General features: G+C 45.9%; 1 protein-coding gene across 4 annotated transcripts in view; it reads right to left on the bottom strand.

Moving 5' to 3' along the window:
• Positions 1-20,595, bottom strand: part of NT5DC3 (5'-nucleotidase domain containing 3) — a 47,332-nt gene extending 26,737 nt beyond the window's left edge. Inside the window, exons 1-2 of one of the 4 annotated variants that reach the window (XM_089781724.1) lie at positions 20,454-20,595; positions 18,025-18,157 (exon numbers count right to left, since the gene is read on the bottom strand). Coding sequence is in view for 1 of the 4 variants with exons in the window: in XM_025178938.3 (XP_025034723.2) it covers positions 7,061-7,295 (235 nt within the window). In the remaining 3 variants the exon portion in view is untranslated. Of the gene's footprint in view, positions 1-6,637; positions 7,024-7,060; positions 7,458-18,024; positions 18,158-20,324 lie in introns of those variants that run through there. The other 3 variants (XM_075938899.2, XM_025178938.3, XM_075938910.2) reach the window with 3 other exon arrangements.
• Positions 20,596-22,530: the final 1,935 nt, after the last annotated feature.

Here is a 22,530-nt window from a genome sequence, read left to right as displayed (position 1 = left end):
ATCCAATAAGTACAAAAGGATAGGGTCTAAATCTGATGTTATTTCAAGAAAGATCTTTGAGTAAACAGGAATAGTTCTCTAAAAACCATCTTCTAATGTGTGGCAATAGTCAAAAAAGATAAAGAGAATGTTAGCAACAATTAGGAAAGAGATAATTAACAGAAACTAACTATCATAATGTCACTACATAAACCCATGGCATCTTGAATACTTGTGCGCAGTTCTGATAGACCCATCTGAAAAAGATATATATTAGAATTTGAAAAGGTATCGAAAAAGACAACAAAAATTATTAGAGATATGAAGCAACTTCAGATTAAGATAGATTAAAGAGATTGGGATTGTTCATCTTTAAAAATGACACAGGTGGGATAAGATAGAGGTCTATAAAATGATTTGTAAAGAGAAAGCGAAGGAAGGGTTAACTAACAGAAGTCCATGGCACAAAAGTACAGTGAAATTGACAAACAGCAAGTTTAAAACAAACATAAGTAGGTCTTAAAACACACAGTCAAACTGTGAAATTCATTGCCAGGGAATGTTGTCAAGGCCAACAGTATAACTAGCTCCAGCTGGGACTGGAAAACAGAGAATGGACCACTTGATAATTGCCATGTTCTGTTCATTCCCTCTGAAGCATCAGGCAGAGGCCTTTATCAGAGGACAAGATACTGGGCTAGACAAACCTTAGGTCTGACCCAGTATGGACATTCTTATATTAAATCTCAACCTGGAACAAAGAAAAATGTTGTCTATAATTTTATTAAGATGGTCTGGCTACCCATAATATTAACAAACACGTCTGCTACTACTTTTGAAGGAAAAAAAATGTCATGATACTTGACAGAGTATCGTGAGTACGTTTCATACACAATACATACATTACTGACACCTCCATAAATCTGTTTTCATTTTGCTTTTACCACCAGTATCCTCTCCTTTGTAACTCTTTCCCCACTATTACTATTATTAGTAATGAGTTCGTAGGCTGTGCATTAACCATTTCAACTTTTAAGCACATTACGTATGTGAAGAAATAGAAATGAAAAAAAAAAGCCACCAGCATAAAATCAAACAGGGTTACTTAAGTGGGGAATTGATAAACCACCACAAGTAATTGTCTAGTCTGAAACTCTGTATTAGGCTTCAGAAATGACTGTGTATTTTTTCCCTCTTACCAGAATACTTGCACCATTTAATTCCAGCTCAGACAAATATAGTTATTCTTCCCAAATAACAGCAAAGTAAAATATTGATTGTGCCATTAATCCCCAATTTTCCAGCTCCAGGGTGCGAAACACCTTGCTTTCTTTCAGCAACAATGTATGCAACACGCCAGTTATTTCTGATTTTCCTCAATATTTTTGCTCAGAATTTATTTTATAGATAATTCATGGCTGCGGAAAGCTGTAAACAGCACTCTTATAAACAAGTTCTGAAAACAGGTATTGACTACTTTCTCTGGCTAGCATATACCATAAGCCACGTATTTCTTAATCCAAAATGACTTCATGTAAGATGACTAATCGGTCCTGACTTAACAGTGAAATAAAAACTAAATGTCAGATAGCCTAGAACAATCTGAATTCCCAAATGATCCTGAAAATACTTTCCCTCTGCTTCTATATTCCTACAGACCACCTTTCCCTAAGGTAGGACACACCTCCTCAGCAGCACTGAGAGACACTGCCTCTAAAAATATTTTGGGTGGTGTTTGCAAACAATATGGATACAGAGTGCCAAGGAGCAGAGAGAAAAGATCCAGAACTGTGGAAGGTATGTTTGCATGACCTCTACATTTTCCCCTCTCCCCACAAAAAAATTGTATTATCCTTTGAACTCTCTCTCACATGGCAAAAGTGCCTGCAATGATACATTGAAGAGACTAAAGTAGTATCTAGAATTATACCATAGGCAGCCCAGGGCAAGCTTTCCTACATCTTTTATCTCAGTATGCCTGCATTACACTAGGGACCTCCTGAGCTTAGTCTTAGTGTATGAGCCTCTACAGGTGGAGCTAAAAACCAGCTGGCTCTCAGAAAGTTTGCTCTATAGCAGAGGTGGGCAACCTCAGGCCCAGGGGGCAGATGTAGCCCTGGGCTTGCCTGGATCTATCCCCTGAGGCTCAGAGTCCCCTTCCTGCCAGCATTAGGGAGCCAGCACTGGTGTTCCAGTCCCCCTGCTGCCCTGCCACAGGGCTAAAACACACAAAATCTAAGCTGGGCAGCCCTAGACTCTGGGGTGTGAGGGGAAATGTGTGGAGTGTCTTTCTCCTTCTCAGTCACGTGCCACCTCAGTGAGGGTTTGTTTGGGTTTTTTTGCTTCTCACTTGTGTGACCCCCAGCTGATTTTTCTGTGGGTCAGTGGCCCTCAAACCAAAAAAGCCCCTCCTCCCCCCTTCGGCCTTAGACTTTTCAGAGGTAAAGTACCACTAGCTGGGACCCTGAACCACGCCCAGTAAGCATGTGGGTTGCACTAGTTCGGTTACTAGACTCCCTTCAATCCTTTGTCTATCTAATGAAGCTGCAGACATGCGCTTCAGTACTGCTTCCCCGACCCCCACCCCAAAGATAATGTGCATGGAGGGAAATGGACTGAGCCCACCAAAATAATGTCACATAGGCCAAATAACCATGAGACAGTAACAACTTTCAGTCATTACGGGTGTTCCCTCTAAGCTGAGCACTTGGGCAGCCACTCAGGGCAGATTCATACGCCGTCCAGCTGATTAGCAGAGCACCCACAGCCAGCAACAAGTGTTTCTACTGATGGTGTACATCTGTGCATGCCTCCATGCACATAAAATTTATTATGCACATGGATGGAAAAAATTAAAGGGAACACTGGCCACTACCAACTGTTTATAAATGAAAGATACTTCTGAAAACATGCTTTTTTATATAATGAAGATATACCTAGGTGATTGAGGTCATTTGATCTTTAAACTCTCAACTAGCAACTTAGCCAGGTAAGTAAATTCAGAACTCTTACCCATGTCTTCTCATCAGTAGAGATCAATGGACTCCATAGTCTTTAAAGTATTTCCCTACCTCACACAGGCATTCTGTGGAAGAGTATTATCCCCATTTTACAGATAGAGAACTGAGGCACAGAGAGGCTAAGGATAGATCTATACTACAATTTAAAAAAACAAACATAGCACAACCATGGCTAGTGCTTGCAGGACTATACAATTGCAGTGTAGATATTGGGGCCCAGTCTCTGAGACTCCACAAGAGATGAGAGCCCAGGCTTATATCCACGCTCCAGTTTCATTGTCCTGCAACCTCAGCCCTGTGCCACATGTTTTTTATTGCCAAGTAGATGTACTGTAAGTCAGCATTTCTCAAATGCAGCCACATGCAGCAGCAGCAGATTTGGCTGTGGCCACAACATGGGAGGAGACTGCAGGGGCATCATGGGAGAGGGCATCTCCCTGCCAAACTGTGTATGTTGATAGTGCAGGGGGAACAGCATCCCTTATCCTCAGTCTTCTCTCCTAGGAAGCGGAACAGAACTGGTGCTCCTGAACAGCTGTTACCAAGGGCAGAGAGACGTGTCGCTTTGGTGTTTGCATTCGTGGGCCCTTACACTGCACATCATCCTTGGGAGCTCTGGGCAGCGTCTCTGGAGACACGTGGGGACAGTGTGCGCAGTACCAGAGAGAGCTCGTCAGTGAAGGCAGCTGCAGAGTTCAATGACTGGTGCACTCCCCCGGGCAGCTCCCCAACTTCCACCCAACAGGGACATAGGGAGCCTGGGACTCCACAAGCAGCCAATGAGTTCTAGACCCACCTTCCCTGGGGCAGGAACAGAAAGTGCTTAGGAGCATACATGTGCATATTGACTCCCCCCCCCCCCCAAGAGCTAATTAAGTATTTTAGGGGAAATCGTTGACGCAGCCAGCAGCAAGCACTGAGTCTAGGGCAGGGGTGGGCAAAAGGGCCTCCATGGGCTGGATCCGGCCTGCCAAGTAGATGGATTCAGCCCATGGAGGCCCTAATGCTCCCACACCCAATTAGGGCATGGGAGGGGAGGAGGAAAGAGTGCACGAAGTTTCCTCTGCTCTGCCAGGGGCACATAGCACCATGCAGTGCTGCATGCTCCTGGCAGGGCGGGAGGAGACTTCATGCACTCCCTTCACCCCCAAGCCCTGACTGTCCTGGGGGCGGGAGGAGCACACAAAGTTTCCTCCCCCCTACCCTCCCCACGAGGAGCACTCAGCACTTCAAAGTGCCACGCACTCCTCGCAGGGCAGGAGGAGGCTTCGCACATTTCTCTGTCCCCAAGCTCTGATGGGCCTGGGGCAGAGGAAACTTCCTCCTGGCAGGGCAGAGGAAATTTTGTGCACTTCCCCCACCCTTTGGCTCTAACTGGCCTGGAGATGGGGGTGCATGCAAAGCCTCTTCCTGCCCTGCCAGGGGCATGGGTGCTTAGTGGGAAGAGGGGGGCGGCAAAAGGGTTTGAGGTAGATGCTGAATTGTACTTAAATTCAAAAAGTGATCTCATGCTTAAGACGGCTGGAAACAACTGGCTTAAGGTAAGCAATTCCAGCTATGCAGAATATGTAGCTGGAGCTACCTTAAGCCAAACTTGGAAGTATCCACACAGTGGGAGGCCAGTGGAAGCAAATGCTCCCTTGAGTTTCTCTTACTCCTTCCAAGTGCAGGGATGACAGGCACCAGCTGGAGCTTCCCTCAGAGTTCGACTTATGGGTCTAAATTGAACCCACTGAATCGAACACCAGAACATCCATCCCCGGTGTGGCAAGTGTAGATTAGGGATGTTAAGGACTAGTCGACTTCCCCCCGCCGCCTCTATCAGAAAGAGGCAACAAAGGAGGGACAAGAAGGTGTACTTCAAAGGGGCAGTACCACACAACTGAGCCAGGAATCAGCAGTGCAGCACTGCTGCACGTGGAGCCCTGGATCAGCAGGGGATTCCCCAGCTGACCCAGGGTTCTGGGGAAATGCCACGCAGAATCACGGTCAGCTGAGGCGTCCCCAGTTGACCCCAGCTCTACATAGCATTTCAAATCGGCAGCATGGCATGGGGCCCAGCGTCAGCAGGGGACTCTGAGTCCCATGCTGACCCCAGGCTACATGCTGCCCTGCCGCTTTGAAATGAGCAAGAGCCCCCGCTGGGGACTTGTGTACATTTCAAAGCTAGCACACCAGTGCAGCCCAGAGTCAGCAGGCCTTCCTGTTGCCCCTGGGCTGCACATGGAGTTCCGCATTCTTCCTTTGAAATGTACAAGAGTCCCAGCGGGTGCTGTTGTACATTTTAAAAGAGGAATGCTGAAGTGCCTATCGACTAGTCAATGGAAATTCCATTGGCTACTCAACTAGTAAATTAACCGTTACTTAACATCCTTAGTGTAGATGTGCCCTAAGTGACCTACCCAATGAAGTTACAAAAACTGACTGAAGTTTCTCTGCACAAACCTACTTACCATCAACTTTTGATTCCTTGCTCCAATACCTCAGAGTTATTTACCTGAAGCGGGGACATTCCTCACCCGCAGTTTCAGAGTTAAATAGTAATTAATTGGATGTATAGCCAAAATAGAACCAATTAAAAGGTCACTTTATTCTACACTCTTGGAGCCTTTGCAGAAGGAGCCTCAAACAAAAAGATCACATACACATTAAATAAGAAAACCGAAGAGTTGTGCAAAAATCAAGTCAAGTGCAACAATGGAACAGATTTCAAAAACAAAATATATAAAGAAAGTTTTACCAACTCTGTGCTGTCCTCATAGTGAAATGTTTTCTTTCAAAACTGTTTTAAACATTTAAAGTAATAACTTTAGCTCCAAAATGTAATCAGAATGGTTCTCAATTGCTTCAGTATGTATGGTCTGAAAAATACAGATGCTGCCCTTATCATAGGATTCCAACCTTTGTTCACAGTTCGGTCTTCACACGCTTATCAGTTTTAATTTAGTTTCTTATCTCTGATAAGACTGTAAAAGTCAGCCATATCTTAATGGATGAGTGTGAAAAGAGGCTACTGTAGTTTTCATGAAGACAAAGCTATCCACATAAATCACATTGGTACTAAAAATACTGTATTTGAGGAGCTTCATAATACTGATCACATCACCATGCAGATTCATATTTTAGCCATCTGCAACTAGTTACAATCACCATGGTGTAGGCACCATTTGGCAACCATAAAGACACCAAAAGCAGCATTGCCAAATTGTAAAAATATTAAAATGCATTTTAATAGGTACGTTTGATACACGGACTCAGTTTACCCTCAATTTGCCACCTAAACCCACTATCCTCTGGAAACTTTAATTTAATTCCATCTTATCTAGCAAACGTAATTCCAGCTAGTGCAAGCATCTCTAGGGAGTGACAAAACACATTTTATTTTGAGTGAAATATTTGTGCCTGTGCCATGCAGAAGGCTAGATTATAGGATCTTAACAGTGCTTTCTGGCCTTAAAATCTGCAGATGGAAACCACACTGGATTTCAGCATAAACACGCTCCTGAAAGCAGGAAATGCTACTTCTGGTCTTTTGATAACACAACAATGGGTACTTTAGGAACACTTTAGAGAAGCACTTAATTGCCTCGATCTGTTTCCTATTGGGGTAGCATCCACTTCACAATTGGCATCCTTACCTTAAATGGAAAATGTAGGCATCTACTCCTGAAGCAGCCAGCTCTATACTGAAAGGCTGCTGCCACTGACCCAGGCATTCAGACTTTACAGGTTGGCACCCAGCTCCAGGCAGTTTTGCTGCAGGTGGAGATTTGGGGAAAGCTTTTGTATAAGGACCCAAGGTCCTTCCGGCTCTCCAAGGGCATTAATAACGGGGGCGGTGCACTACACGGGTTAATAAAGTCCTCCCCGTCTAGTTACCCCCTTCACTCTAGAGGCGGATGCTGGAGCCTGGAAGACACTTTGGCAAGAGACTAAGCGCCTGAATCGCTGCAGCTGCTGCCCACGTGCCCGAGGGAAGGAGGTGCTCTCCGGCTCCAGCAAGACACCGATGCGGCGCTGGCGGAAGCCCCAGGCCCGGGGGGGCTCTGCGTGGCACTCACCCTTGGTCACTTTCTTGGCCTCCTTGTAGCGTGCCCACAGGTAACGCTTCATGTCAGGGGCGGGCGCAGGCGGCGGTGGCTGCTGCTGGGGGGCCACGGTGCAATGGGGATGTGCTAGGAAGACGCTGCAGCAACAGCAGCGCCCCGCACCCTCTGCCTGCCCCTGTCCCCTTGCAGCGCGCCCAGCCCGCCGCCCGGCGCCCAGCAAGGAACGCGCTGCTGCCGCCGCTGCCATGCCCCGTGCCGCAAGCCTCCTCGGCTCCCCACAGCCGCCGCGGCCGGCTGAAGTCACTTCCTCGAGCCCCGCCCTTCCCGCGCTGACTTTCCAGGGGGCGGGATCAGAGGGCGGAGAGCGGAGCTGGCAGCTGTCCGGGCTACCCACGCCGGGCGATGCCCGTGTCCCGCCGCCAGCGACTGGGGGAAGTGGGGCGGGCCAAGGGCGTGGGAAGCCTCCCGAAGGGGGCCCGTGGTGCAGCCCGGGATATGGTTTTGCCCCTCCCTCACTGGTTTGGGTTTTGCTGTCTGAGCCCTGAAGGCAGAGCTGGGGAACCTGCCCCCTGGCGTCCAGGGCACTGACCAATGGGGGGGGGAGGAAATCAGTGAGAGGCACTACACAAGTGAGAAAAAAATGCCTTGCTGAAAAAAAAAGGCATTCCTCTGGCGGGGGGGGCGGGTAATAGATTGTGCGTGCTCCAGCCACACCAAGGGGCCAGCCTTCAGACAGGAATCAGGCAAGACCGGGGGCTTATCCGTCCCCCAGGCCTGAGGTTCCCTACCCGTCTTAAGGAGAGGTGAGTCATGCACTCGCCAGCAAACCTGGTCTCCACCGGCTACACTCTAAAGACAAGCAAGGGCTTCCCACAACCACCTGAGCAAAGAGGGCTTTACCTAACCAGAAGGAAGGGCTGTGTATCAGGTGGTTCCCCAATGCTGTGCACAGCTGGTGGGAGATGTCCTCCAGCAGTGTTTTTCAGCTGAGGGGGGGGTGTCACCAAGCAACCCTTTGTTAAGCTAGGGGTGGGCAAAAGGGCCTCCATGGGTTGCATCCTGGCTGCCAAGCAGGTTGATCAAGCCTGCTGAGATCCTGCCACTCCCCCAACCCAGGCCAACCAGGGCTGGGAGGGGGGGGGGGGGAGAGGAGAGAGGAGGGGAGTATATGAAGTCTCCTCTCACTGCCACAGGGGCAGGTGCCCAGAGGGAACCACCAGCTCTTCAGACGAGCTGGTGGTTCTGCAGCAAGGGGCAAGGGCAAAGACTTCAGGTGCTCCCCCCCCCCCCATCAGATCAGTCAGGGTCTGTGGGCAGGGAAACACAGAAGTGTCTTAGCACCACCCCTTCCAGGGCTACCTCAGAACTTTTTGAAGTGCCCCCTCTCCCCAGATCAAAAATTGCCTACCCCTCTGTTAAGCTGAAGCCCAGACCTTGAAGTAGGGTGTTGTAATTTTTTCTAGTAGGAGCTATGGGTTTTTTAAAATCCAGGAGCGGTGGAGGGAGAAGATCCTTTGGTGCAACCTGAAACTGGGTTACCATGCAGTCTTCCAGCTAACAACACTAGGCTCCCTCTTGTACGGTGATGCTGTGACAAGCTCCAAGCCTCTCTAGGTCCTGTGCGAGAAGTTCAGGGGCAGACACACACCAACTGAGTTACACAAATGCTTCTCCTAGTCAGCCAACCATAGAGCCACTCTAGCATAGTACTGGGCATGAGGCAGGGGCCTAACCTGCCAGCCATGCCCTCTCTCCACTCTGTCCCAGCTCCCCCTAAGAGTGTCTTTCCCACCCTCTGTGGCCTGTTAAAGCTTGGGGCTATGCTGCCAGCTCTCCTGGGACTCTCCACCTCTATCTCCCCCCCTCCCCACCATTTTGAACACTGTTGTAGTCTTGACCTTCACAACATCCTCTGAAGAGAGAAAAAAAAAAAAGTACTACAGGTTGCTTGTGCATTGTGTGAAGAAAAACTTCCTTTTGTTTTAAACCTGCTACCTATTAATTTCACTGACACCTCTAGTTTGTGTGTTATGAGAAAGGTAAGTAGTGCAAGTGGCTGGCTTTGTTTAAAAGGATCTCTTGAATATCTTTCAAGCGGGATTAGTCCCCTAATAGCTAGCCATGCAGTAGCCATTAAATGAAGAGTCTGTACACCATGATCTTGGGAGGTAAGATCTAAGTCAAGTGGAAGTGAATTTGAAAATTTCAATGTAAGTGCCAGAAGAGTGGATGAACAGTGCTCACAAGGCCATGCTGGGGCAAGAAGTACAATCTGACTGATCGTGTCATTTTCAATAATGCTTTTGAATGAGTAAGTTTGGAAGGAAAGCACAGTGGAATCTGTTAGATGTAGTCTTACTAACAAGGAAGAGGGGCTGTGGCTTCAGGGGGGGAAAAATACGGATACTTTGGCTATATCTACACTTGCAGCTTCTTGTGTGAGTAATATGCGAAGGAGGCTAAGCATGGAATATTGCCATGCCTCATTTGCATACCTAGTGAGCCACCATTTTTCCAGAAGAGGCTCTTGCACAAGGAGCATCTACACTGCCCCTTCTTGCGCAAGAAAAACCCTCTTGCGCAATGCCGTTCTTCCTGAAAAGTAATAGGTGTAACGGCGTTGCGCAAGAAGGCTTTTCCTTGCGCAAGAAGGGGCAGTGTAGATGCTCCTTGTGCAAGAGCCTCTTCTGGAAAAATGGTGGCTCATTAGGTATGCAAATGAGGCATGGCAATATTCCACGCTTACACAAATGAGGCTATTACTCACACAAGAAGCCACGAGTGTAGACAGCCTTTCTGTTGAAAAGGTCTGCTTGAGGAGATCTCACCCCTTCGAAGATATCTACCTCAGGATGACGAGACCACTGGTGGTAGTTCATGAATGACCTTAAGCATTCTTCCAGATTGTTTTGGACCCTGATAATTAAGAAGCTTCTAGCTCTAGTGAATTGGCAATGGAAATCTCCCAAAGCAGAGTGGTCTGACAGAATAAAGCAGGGCTCCTCCCTGCTTGGAGGCAGAATATTGCTGCTGTGTTGCCTGTGAGGACTAATGGGCTATTTCCCTTGATGTACAGCAGAAAATTCTGCTGTTATGGGAAAAATTCTTGCAAGAGTACTTCAACAGATTGATGCCTACCATTGTAGAAGAACTCCTTCCAGAGAGCCAGTGTGGCTTCAGAGCTAAAAGGAGTACCATCGATATGGTATTCGTTCTTAGAAAGCTACAAGAGAAATGTAGGGAACAGAACAAGGGATTGTACGTGACTTGTCAACCTTACCAAAGTGTTAGACACTGAGCAGAAAAAGTCTGTGGCTAATCATGGAGCAACTAGGGTGTCCCCCAAAGTTCCTCAACATGATCATCCAGCTACATGAAGACCAGTGTGGCCAAGTCAGACATGGCACTGACCTCTGAGCCCTTATCAATACGCAATGGTGTAAAGCAAGGCTGCGTCCTCACGCCAGCTCTCTTCATGATCTTCTTCAGTATGATGCTTCAAAGAGTAGAACTTGATGATGAAGATGGTATCTATATCCGATACTGTACTGATAGCAGTCTGTTCAACCTGAGGTGACTAAAGGCCCATACTAAGTGCGGCAACTCAGAGAATTACTCTTTGCTGATGATGCTGCCCTTGTTTCTCACACGGTGACAGTGCTGCAGTGCATAACATCCTGCTTTGCAGAGGCTGCCAAACTCTTCGGACTAGAAGTCAGCTTGAAGAAAAAATGGAAGTTCTCCATCAGCCTGCACTTCAGGAAGATTACCGCCCTTCCTGCATCACCATTGGCGAGTCAGAGCTGAAGACAGTTCATCAGTTCAGCTATTTGGGGTGTATCATCTCCTCGGATGCCGAGGTCAATAAAGAGATTGATAGACTGGCAGAGACAAACTGTGCATTTGGTAGGCTGTATGAGAGTCTGGAACAACAAGCACTTAAAGAAAAGGCACAAAGATTAGTGTGTACAGAGCCGTTGTACTGAGTACCCTCTTGTACTGTTTCAAGTCGTGGGTCACCTATCGGCATCACCTGTGTCTCCTTGAGCGCTCCCATCAATGCTGCCTCTGCACCATCCTTAACATCCACTGGAATGACTTCATCACCAACATTGAAGTCCTCCAACAGGCGGAGGTTACCAGCATCGAGGCCATCCTATTGAAGACACAGCTGTGTTGGGCAGGGCACATCTCCAGGATGGAGGATCATCGCCTGCCCAAGATTGTGCTGTATGGCGAACTTGCCACTGGCCACCATGGCAGAGGAGCACCGAAGAGGAGGTACAAGGACTCTCTGAAGAAATCCCTTGGTGTCTGTCATATTGACCATCGCCATTGGTCTGCTTTAGCCTCGGAACGAGAGGCCTGGAGACGCACCATTCACCAGGCTCTCCTCCTTTGAGAATACACGTAGGGCTAGTCTTGAGGACAAAAGGACATGGAGGAAGAATCATGACACTGCAGCACTAAACTCAGAACAGAATTTCCCTTGCTGCCACTGCGGCCAAATCTGCCTGTCCTGCATTGGACTTGTCAGTCACCAGCAAGCTTGCATCAGACGTTGACAAACGCCTTCCTAGATCTTCCACACCTAATTTGAATGGACATGAGCAACCACTCGAAGAAGAAATTGTCATATACTAACCTGACAGTTTTCCACTATCTGATGCAGATGTGGAGAAGACTTGGCTTTATTACACTATAGGCCTGAGGCCAGAGAACCCAATAGGGCCCCATTCAGCCAAAGGCTGAAGTGTCCATCACTAACCTGAGTCTTGGTTACAGGCAGGGAAAGGGAACACCCACTGTCCACCAATCTACGGTAATGAGGATGAGAGGGCACCCTCCCCACGGAGTCTAGATTTTGACAACTTTGGTGATTAGACGGGGTAGCCAGCCTTATAGAATTGAGGCACTCTGGTATACTGAAGCACATGACCTAGGAGCCTGAAACAGTTTTCTGCTATTGACTAGATGAGCTTTGACCTAAAATTGGTCATGCCCTCTGAAACCTTGAGTCAAAGGAAAATTCTGGCTGGAGGAGTCTACTACAGCCCCTGTAAACTCTGTTCTCTGGAGACAGACACTTAGCCTTACCATACCACTTTGGAGAGTCTGAAACCCTAGCCCTGCTGCCCAGAGCCCAAACCCAAACCCTGCCTCCTGGGGCTGAATTATGTAACTTAATTTAATGAGGTACTCTGTGGCATGCAACCCCCACCCTGCTTGCCACTCCCTAATGCTGGCCCTGTACTTGCAACCTTCCTAAGTCCATCCCAGGATCCCCAGGCTGAAAAACCCACTGTTCTAGACAGTTTGACAGAGGCCTTGAAAGATCTCCACACCTAGGCTACGTCTACACTGGCCCCTCTTCCGGAAGGGGCATGTAAATTTCACTAGTCGTCGTAGGGAAATCCGCGGGGGATTTAAATATCCCCCGCGGCATTTAAATAAAAATGTCCGCCGCTTTTTTCCGGCTTTTAAAAAAGCCGGAAAAGAGCGTCTAGACTGGCCCCGATCCTCCGGAAAAAGTGCCCTTTTCCGGAGGCTCTTATTCTTACTTCAAAGTAAGAAGTGCCCTCTGCTGGTTTATTACAGATGATTCAGGTCAGAGGTGTTTAAACCAGGAGTTCTCAAACTTTGAAACCACAACCCCCTTGAAGTTGCTTGTGACCCTCCCCGAGGGGGTGGGAAGGCCAGGACCCAGTTTGAGAAACATGGGTTTAAGCTAAGCCTGTCTTAAGTTTCAGTTGAATAGTTCTAGATTTTTTTTAACCTGTTATTTGTAACAAAAGCAGCATGCACAGAAAAGGATTTTATGCAGCAATGTATTGGAAGGTAGCATAAGTCTCCTGAGGATGATTTGAATAAATTTGCTACAGTTACACCTTTACTTAAATGCAGTTTAGCATCCCTACATAGCTAGCTATCTTCCAAAGAACTCATCTCTATTGCTCCCAGTCTTCTGATATCGGTTTCATTTAATTGTGGAATCAGGACTGGAAAGGATCTAGAAGCCATCTAGTCCAATCCCCTGCACTCAGGGCAGGAGTGAATATTATCTAGATCAGTAGTTCTCCATTTTGGGCTCCAGAGCCCTTTACATGTGTAAAAATGTATGTGGAGCCCCAGCAGTCCACTGATTGTATGTGTTGTACCCATCGATGCTTCCAGTTTGTCAACCTTGCAGAGCCCCTGGAGAGGTCTCGGAGCCCTTGTGCTCTGTGGAGCCTTGTTTGAGAAACACTGATCCAGACCATCCCTGCAAGGTGTTTATTCCAGTGGTTAACCATACTGACAAATTACCTCGGAAGGCTGTGGAATCTCACTCAGTGGAGACTTAAGAGCAGGTTAGACAGTTAGGAAGTGTTTCCTAATGTCCAACAAACCTCCCTTGCTGCAATTTAAGTCCATTGCTTCTTGTCCAATCAGAGGGTAAGGAACACAATTGTCTCCCTCCTCCTTGTAACTATCTTTATTTGAAAGTAGTTCTCAGTCTTTGCTTTTCCTGACTAAACAGCCCCAGTTTGTTTTTCGATGCACCTGCTGTAACTTCAAATACTTGAATAATTTTTGTATTCATGTGAATTGTGCACCCTCTTAGTGCCTAAACTCAAATTTAATCAGTTACATAATGTTTTTTCCAAGATTTAACCAGTTAACCAAAATTTTATATCCCTGGTTCAGTGGCTTGACAGCCTAGTGTCTAGAGCCTTGGTATGGGGCTATAAAGAAACCTGAACCCTCCTACTAGGACCAATCCCCTTTCAGGATTGCAGGATCCAGGACAACTCTGCTCCTACCACAAAGCCCTGACCCACCCTACCTCTTCCTGCCCTTGCGCCTCCCCCAAGCACAGCCCAAGAGATTACCAGAGGCACCTGGAGATGGCAGCAAGGGTTGTTCTGCCTCCTCTTCCCCCAACCCCACCCCATTCCTAGACTCCAGGATATGGAAGTTACCATTTTAGATACCTAATAAGATGGTTACTGCCATTTGCTGAGCACCCTGGGCTACCATCGATTTCTGTGATTGCTTAGCCAGTTCAGGACCTCAGAAACTACTCATGTAAGTAAAGCAACTCATTTACAGGTCAGCCCCTAACTAGTTACAGGAATTCGTAATAGAGGAGCCTTTACATGAGTACTGAGATTGAGCTAATGCACACAATTCAACTCCCACTAAGAAACTGCAGGTGAAATGCAATGACAGGAAAACTGAATGTGTAATAGCACTTGCATACAGCACAATATTCCAAATATAAAGCAAATTTAAGCACAGTGGGGTGCCTCAGGCAAGCTGCTTGCCCGCCCCTACACTCCACTCAAAAGCAGCTGCAGTGCCCTGCTTCCCCAGGGGACAGGCTTTGTATGCTGCCCCTGTACAATTCCATTGGCCAGTTTTCAGCCAGTGGGAGTGGTCTGTTTGAAGACCAGGCAGTGCACAGTGCACTCCTCTTCTCTTCCCTCCTGCTTATAGCCAGGGCTCGCCAAGCAGCGGCGAGCCCTGCTCACCAGCCGCACAGTTCTGCAAGCTGCACATGTGCAGATTACAAGCTAGCACAGTGCAATCTACTCACCAGAGGCAAGTAGATTACATGATTTGTCGAGCCCTGCTTATAGCGACACAGACCCATGGCCTCTGCAGTGGATGCAGGAGCATGGAAAGCAGGGAGCCAGCTTGAGAAACTTGCTGAGCTGCTGTCTGGGAATCACCTAGGTAAGTCTCCTGGCAAGAGCCTGCCTCTGGCACCCCAGCCCCTTCCTCCCCACATTCCTCTGCTTCCCAGTGCTGCCTCTCTACCCCATATAACCCACACCCCTCCCCTCCCTCCTGAGCCCAAAATCCCTCCCAAATCCTGCACCACAGTCCTGTAACTCAGGTCACAACTCTCTCCCAGATTCCACACCCCAGTCCCTTAATCCAAGATCCCTTCTGTATCTCCATTCATATCATGGAAGATTGTGCCCCTTGACCAGTTTCCAAATTCTTGGCATGTCTTCCCCTCTCCCCCTTCAAATTATTGTCCACCCCTGTGTTAATTATAAGGCTAAGATTTTGTTTAACAGTTATTCTAGTAAAGGTAAAGACAGATTGTGGTCAATAAAAAAAATAAACCCACAGATGCCTGCTACCTGTCCCTGACTTACCAAGAAAAAGTGACAAAAAAAGGGAGCTTGAGCCTGAGCCCTGTTCTGAGAGGGGCTGGAGATTTCCACCTCTGCAACTGACAGCTCTGGGCTTCCCCACCACCAGCTGCTGTGAGCTCCAGGCCCTCCTCCTTCTCCCCCCCCCCCCCCTTTGCCTACAGCAGCTGAGAGCTCCAGTCTAGGGGAACCTCTTTGAAACTGAATCCAGATGTAGATTTCCTGAGTCATCCAGTAAGGGTACATCTAGACTACATGTCGTAGTCTAGATATAGTAAAGTTACCAGACATAGTAAAATGAAGTGGTGATTTAAATAATTGCCGCTTCATTTAAATGTACATGGCTGCTGCGCTGAGCCGACAAACAGCTGATCAGCTGTTTGTCAGCTCAGCGCGGCAGCCATGTAAATTTAAATGAAGCGGCAATTATTTAAATCACCACTTCATTTTACTATGTGGTAGCCTAATCTACATGCCTCTGGCGCCAGAGGCATGTAGTCTAGACGTACCCTATGTCTCCTCTCAAATAAGGCTTCAGTACTGAAATCTGTACAATTTTTCTTAATCTTATATTGTCCAGTATCTGTAGAAATTGTGCTGATGACTCAGGATGGCACTAAAGAAGGTGTTTACCTTGAAGAATGTTTAGAGTCAAACGATACTTTCCTGAAACAGGGCCTGAGAGTTTCTCTGCAAATGTAAGGTTACTTTGGGATCTTTCTTCCAGCTGACTTACACCAGTATACCGAAATAGTATTGAAGGCTGTATATACTGGCGCAATCTTGTGCCAAAGTGGCTGCTCTTGCGCAAAAACTTGCTGCCTGTCTACACTGGTCGTGTGTTTTTGCACACGTAAACTGATGTTCTAATGTATAAAATCAGGGCTTCTTGTGCCAGTACTATGATGCTCTAGCTCAGGAAGAAGCCCTCTTGTGCAAGAGCTCTTCCAGAAGAAGCCAGTGTAGACAGGCAACATGAATTTCTTGTGCAAGAAAGCCCTATGGTTAAAATGGCCATCAGAGCTTTCTTGCTCAAGAGAGCGTTTACACTGGCACAGATGCTCTTGCACAAAAGCACTGCCAGTGTAGATGCTCTCTTCTGGAAGAGTTTTTGCACAAGAAGCTGCCAGTGTATATGTAACCTGATTGTCCTGGAAGATATATTAAAAACAATCTATTTAAAATATATATATATATATACACACACACACACACACACACACACACACACACACACAGTTTCTTCATTATACAGAAAATTTATAGAAGTCTGATATAAGCTCTTTGGGGAAAGGTAAGCTACAAGAAAAATAAAGTTATTAAAACATTGCAAACAATCATTTGATTAAAATTGGCTTAAATCTAACAGTTTTACATTTGGATACCAGCATTTAAGAATCACTGCACTTATTTGAAGAGAAATCTTAAAAGAAGTTTGCTCTTTGTATTTTTAATCTCTCTTCCTACTTGATTCTGCCACTTGTGGAACTCACATGGTATTTCACACACACAACCTTGAACCTAGTCAGCTTCTGCTGGTTCTAGTCAGCTTCACACCTTCTAAATAGGAGTGAGTGAACCACTTTGCTGAATGTGGAAGAGCAGGAATATATACATATTCCAAAATCTGCATTCAGCTCTAAGCAGGACAAGGGAGTGAAAAATAAAAACAGTCTCTGCTCTTTGGGACAAAACACTCCAGAAGAAGCCCTTCTATTAATCCTAAAATTATGCTAATGGAATTGTAAAGGGCTCTCCCTTCTTGTGAGCATCCCTTGGTGGCTAAGAAGAGTCTTGTAGTGTCTCTTGACTGGCTGTCTGAAGAGGAAGTGTCCTGTGTGACCTAGGACTAGGCTTCTTACTGCTGTTGTGGCTGCTGGGGGAGATTCAGACCCACCCACCCACTCCTCTGGGTTCCAGCCCAGGGACCCTATAAGTAGCAGTTACCTGCCCCAGGAAGCTGCTCTGTCTAGCCCTTTCTCTTGGGCCTTGTGGTCAAGTCCTCCCTGTCCAGGGTTCTGCAAGGCTTGCAGTTGGCTTACCAGCTAGTCTTCAGCTGTGGGACCTGGTTCTGACCAGGTCTGAAGCCCAGCTCTCACTCAGAGCTGTCCAGAGTGCTGCTGGTCTCCCATTCAACCATTAAGTCTGCCTTGATTAAACTCCACGAAGGAACTGCCAAGGCCTGGCCCAGCAGCTTTTTATACCGGCTTGCTGCACCCTGATTGGCTGAAGCAGAGGCTGCCACTCTGTTCTGCTTGGAGGACCTCTCTTCTGCTCCTGTTGCTGGGCAGGGTGCGGAAAGGCCTCCAGCAGAGGCTATCAGGGTCTTGTCCACCCCATCACAGGAAGTGGGGGGGCTTAACCAATGTCAACTGTGACTTGAGTGCTTATAGCCTTAGGGGGCTGTACCTGACTGACAAATTGTACAGAGTCATAACTAAGATGGTTCCAGAATATGAACACATGAGTTAGCAATACCTTTCTTTTTTTAAAGCCAACTTCTGTTGGTGAAAGACAAGCTTTTGAGCTCAATGATGCTCAAAAGCATCTCTTACCAGCAGAAGCTGACTAGGTTTAAGGTTGTGTGTGTGAAATACCATGTGAGTTCCACTTTTTTAAAAAACTCTCCCTACTAGTTTTGACTATCATACCCAATTTTCAGTGGATTTGAAAATCTATTTAATATTTAAATACATTGTACTTTTGGGAAATACAGCACTAGACATTTAAGAAAACACCTCAAATGTTCAGTTTTAGCTAGATACTGTAGTGGAATCATTCATGACACATTGCATAACCTACTAGTGAAATATAATTTGTAAATATTACCTGATTTAGACAATGTACAGATCAGGCTGTAATTATGTGGCTTTCTAACTTGTAAAGATGTAGTCAAGAGTTGCAGGTTGTCATTTTTCTTCTTTATTGCATCTAATATTCAATTGCTTGTCTCCTGAGGAAACTAAAGCAAAAGTATTTATTTCAGGTTTGTACATTTGTTGGAAATGCAAAGCCAAATTCTGAAAAATACAAGCTTTCAACATCTCACTGAAGATTAGACAATGAAGATACAATTTGTAAAGGTTTTATGTCAGTCCTTGAATTTTGCTAGCTTACAGCAGTTTAGAATCTGGCTGTTCAGCTGTCATTTTTAGTGACCTGTCTAAATAAAAGTAGCAATTAAAAGTTGTGTCAGTTACCACAAAACTGTGTCTATGATTTTTTTGGCCACTTTTTTTTGTTAAAGAGTAGGAGAGACTCAAGGATCTGATATTATTGTAGTGCACCTGTCAATAAGTTCAGAGTTGACTAGAAGCCACAGCCACACACATAACAATTCACATTGTTTTCCTTATTATCAGTACCCTGTGGAATGAAAAAAAATAATAAAGCTTCTGAATGAAGCTTCTTTCTGCTAAGAAACATTAATTTTGTTCTGAATTCAGGCAGAAGTGATGACTATCAACTGTTATTCCAGACCACACATCTGGTCTTTATTAAGTCACATCACCCTTCTGCTTCAGTTTCTCTGAGAAATGGGGATTTTTAAACTACATCACAGAAGTATTTTGAGACTTAATTTAACTAATCTTTGCACAGCTCTTTAAACATGCCATTCACTACATTAGTGCTAAATATTAAGTAATATAATCAGCTAATGAAAAACCAGATTTATTCTTTAAATTTATTCCTTACAAAATATGACAAGAAATTGCACATTCAAAAACGAAAGGTTCACTCCCATGAGGTGCTGTTCATGTTCTGGGAGGCACAAAGCATGCTCAGAGTTAGCCAAACACTATGTGGCTCTGTGGAGGCTCTCAACCCATTCAGCATTCAGGATCAGGCCCTCAGTTTAAACCGAACTGATCCAACTATAAAACCAAAACTTTGGACCAGCTTGTGGGAGTCAGCTGACCAGTCACGTTTGATCAGGGATGTTTTGTTGCTCTGTATATTTTTTGAGCAGCAAAGCTAGCATGGAGTTTTGAGATTGAAAAATCTAATATCTGTGGATCTTTGAAGTTACCTTCTTTCTGCAATTAATATTGCTCCAAAATTCTTAAACCAGAAGGTAACTAGAGCCTTCTTGGAAGTACTATTAAATTCCTGGGTCTTCCAGGTATTATATCAGAACACTAATTATACAACTGATGTTGTACAACATTGGTGTACTGAAGAGTTGCTTTGAGATAGTGGTTCCAGAATTCAGCAAGCACAGGACATTAGCATTCACTGGTTCAAAGTAGTAATGTAAAGGGCTAACTGGTTACAGGGGCTGCTCCCTGCCCACAGTACGTTGGGCTTGGCCTGGCCTGGCCTGACTGGAGCAGCCAATTGTGTGGTGGGTGTAGCCAGGCTGAAAGAGCCCCCCTACTGCATTCTACCATGGGCAAGAGCTACTCCTGCCTGGCCAGGCCCACCATGCCACAGGTAGGATGCCACGTCAGCCCTGCCAGGCTGACGTGGCCCCCCCTTCAACATGGGATCATTGTTAACCAGTTAAACATTCAGATGAACCAGTTAACTGGTATTTTACATCCCTAGTTCCAAAAGCAGATAAAATACATTCATAATTTTGCCCTACCAATAGCCTAGCAATACATGGCAGATTTGAAAGCACTTGAATAGAACAGAATCCTTTTGACCCATCTCTAATATCATTTATTATCCTTGACACCTACAGATACAGAAATAGGTCAACAAATATTATAGCAGGAGAAGGGGTAGAAAGATTAGATCATTTCAAAGAGGTAGCCATGTTAGTCTGTTTCAGCAAAAATAACAAGCAGTCCGGTAGTATTTTAAAGACCAAGAAAGGTATTAGGATGTGTCACAGGGCAGTTTGCCTGCCCTCCAAGGGAGAGGGCAGCTGGCCTCAATGACCCCTCTAATAGCATCCATCCCGTGTGCATCCATACCATCCCCAGGCTTTTCTGACTGTTGGGGCTGTCAGGCAAGTCTATAACCCAGCCTCTCTCTCACAGGACTATGTGGCATAGCAGCTAGAGTCAATAACAATGCCCTCCTCCCTCAAGGCAGTGCGGCCTAGCAGCCAGAATCTGTTAGAACAGATGCATATCTCCTCATGGGGTTTATGAGAAAGAGGTAAGGAAACCCAGACTCACCCACTCCACCAGGTCCCAGCCCAGGGCCCTGTCAGTAGTGGAATGGATCACCACTAGCTCAGCAGGAGATCCCACTGCAACACACCAAGCTTCAGGGGATCAATACCCCCACTGTAGGCTATTTCCTACCAATCTCTTCTGGGTAATCCTTTCCTTCTTTCCCCTCCAGACTGGGGCCTAATTTGCAGTTCCCGCTGAGTTGCCTCTGTGGCTTGGTCCACTGGTGGTTCCTCTTCGAGCATTCCAACAGCACTTTTTTCTAGCAGCAGTCAACCCAGACTAAGCAGCTCCAAAGGCCTTTATAGCTGGCCTCTAGCTGGCGCATGCCCAGCAGGGCTGTAGGGCGGGGTCTCTTCAGCCAGGTGAACCAGATTAACCCTCCCAGTCCCGGTATGGGGTTGATACACCCCATTATAATGTATTAGTAATTATTTTTAATGGTTTTTAATGTTTTCTGAACAGTGGTTTTTATTTGTCATACTTACTATTCTTGGTACATTGACTGGGTTCCTATAAGAGCTAAGAATGGGTCTAGCTGGCCAGTGTAACTCATGCTGGTTGTGTAAAAGAGGCATGTTAGTTAACACCCATGTCTTTTTGCACAAGGTGAAAAGAGATTATATAATGGTCATAAATTCCCACTGATTTAATAGAAGGCTAGAATGCTATGGTAATCTGATAAAAACAAGCTCAAAATTATGCATCTCACATTACCAATACATTTTTGGTACAACTGGGGAGGAGAACTTATTGATACAGGCTATAATAAAAATGTGAATTTCCTTCTAGCTATAAACACTGGAGCAAAGTGCAGTTCATGACTTCAGATAACTTATACAATACAACACCCTGCTTTGTATACAAAAACAAGTCACATCTTCAACAGTTTAAATATATTTGCATCAGAGCTTCTAAGAAATCCATATTTTGCACATTTTATGTCCACAATGTTGTCAACCAATTAACAGGAATTTGTGATGAGGGCAAGTATTTAATGCACACTGTAACTGAGATACAACTGGGCTGCGTCTAGACTGGCAAGTTTTTCTGCAAAAGCAGTTGCTTTTGCGCAAAAACTTGCCAACTGTCTACACTGGCTGCTTGATTTTGCGCAAAAGCACTGACGTTCTACTGTCCGAAATCAGTGCTTCTTGCGCAAATGCTTTGACATTCCCGTTCGGGCAAAAGCCCTTTTCCGGAAATGTTTTTGCACAACAGGGCCAGTGTAGACAGCTAAAAACTGTTTTGCGCAAAAAAGCCCCAATGGCGAAAATGGCGATAGGGGCTTTCTTGTGCAAAACCACATCTAGATTGGCACAGACGCTTTTCCGCAAAAAGTGCTTTTGCGGAAACACGGCCGTGCCAATCTAGACGCTCTTTTCTGCCAATGCTTTTAATGGAAAAACTTTTCCGTTAAAAGCATTTGCAGAAAATCATGCCAGTCTAGACGTAGCCCTATAGTATAGTGAAAGTACCTATATATAGTTTGCAAGAGTTAAATAGTTTTCTCAGCTTGCTGAACTGCTCAAATAGTTCAACTGGAAACTGGACTGAGACCATTTCACTTAACAGAGGCCAAACAAACAGGCATTTGAATTTGTCTGTATTTTTTGTCTTGGGTATATTTTCTAATGGGAGATTAAATATATTTCACACTTTATTCTCTTTGTGTTTTCTGATGCAGCAGTAATACTAAAGCAGCAATGTGTACTGCTTTCTGAAAAAGAGTCTCAGGGCAAATGCTATCTGTAAGGCCAGTCACTGGTGGTAATTTTATAGTCATTGGGAAACTGGTCATGGTAAACAGTGTCAAATCTGAGTTACTCTGTGCTGCCCAAAGTTGGTGAGGCAGTTACATACTGTAGAATAAAACAGCAGTGACATACAAATAATCTGTTTACTCTAGGAATTTTTCATCAATAAGGATTGTACCCAAAATAGACACATTAATGTAGCAACACAAAGTGTGCCTGTCAAGGGACAACTAATCTTTGGAGACCCCACAAGCTTAATCTCCTTTTTGAGCAACTTGACTGTCACCACATCTATGAGACCTCTATTCAAGGTCTTCTGGCCTAATGGTTTTAGCCCATATACAAGAGAGAAGCAGCAAACGGGAGCAGGAGCCAGTTCCAGGGGGGAGCCAGCTTAAAAGTCAATTCCCCAGCTGCAGGGGTGCAGCGGGGAACCAGCGACACTTCTGCCT

The sequence above is a fragment of the Pelodiscus sinensis genome, chromosome 1 (assembly GCF_052426305.1).
Source record: "Pelodiscus sinensis isolate ZL-2025 chromosome 1, ASM5242630v1, whole genome shotgun sequence".
Taxonomy (NCBI): Eukaryota; Metazoa; Chordata; order Testudines; family Trionychidae; genus Pelodiscus; species Pelodiscus sinensis.
This window is presented reverse-complemented; position numbering and strand designations above follow the sequence as displayed.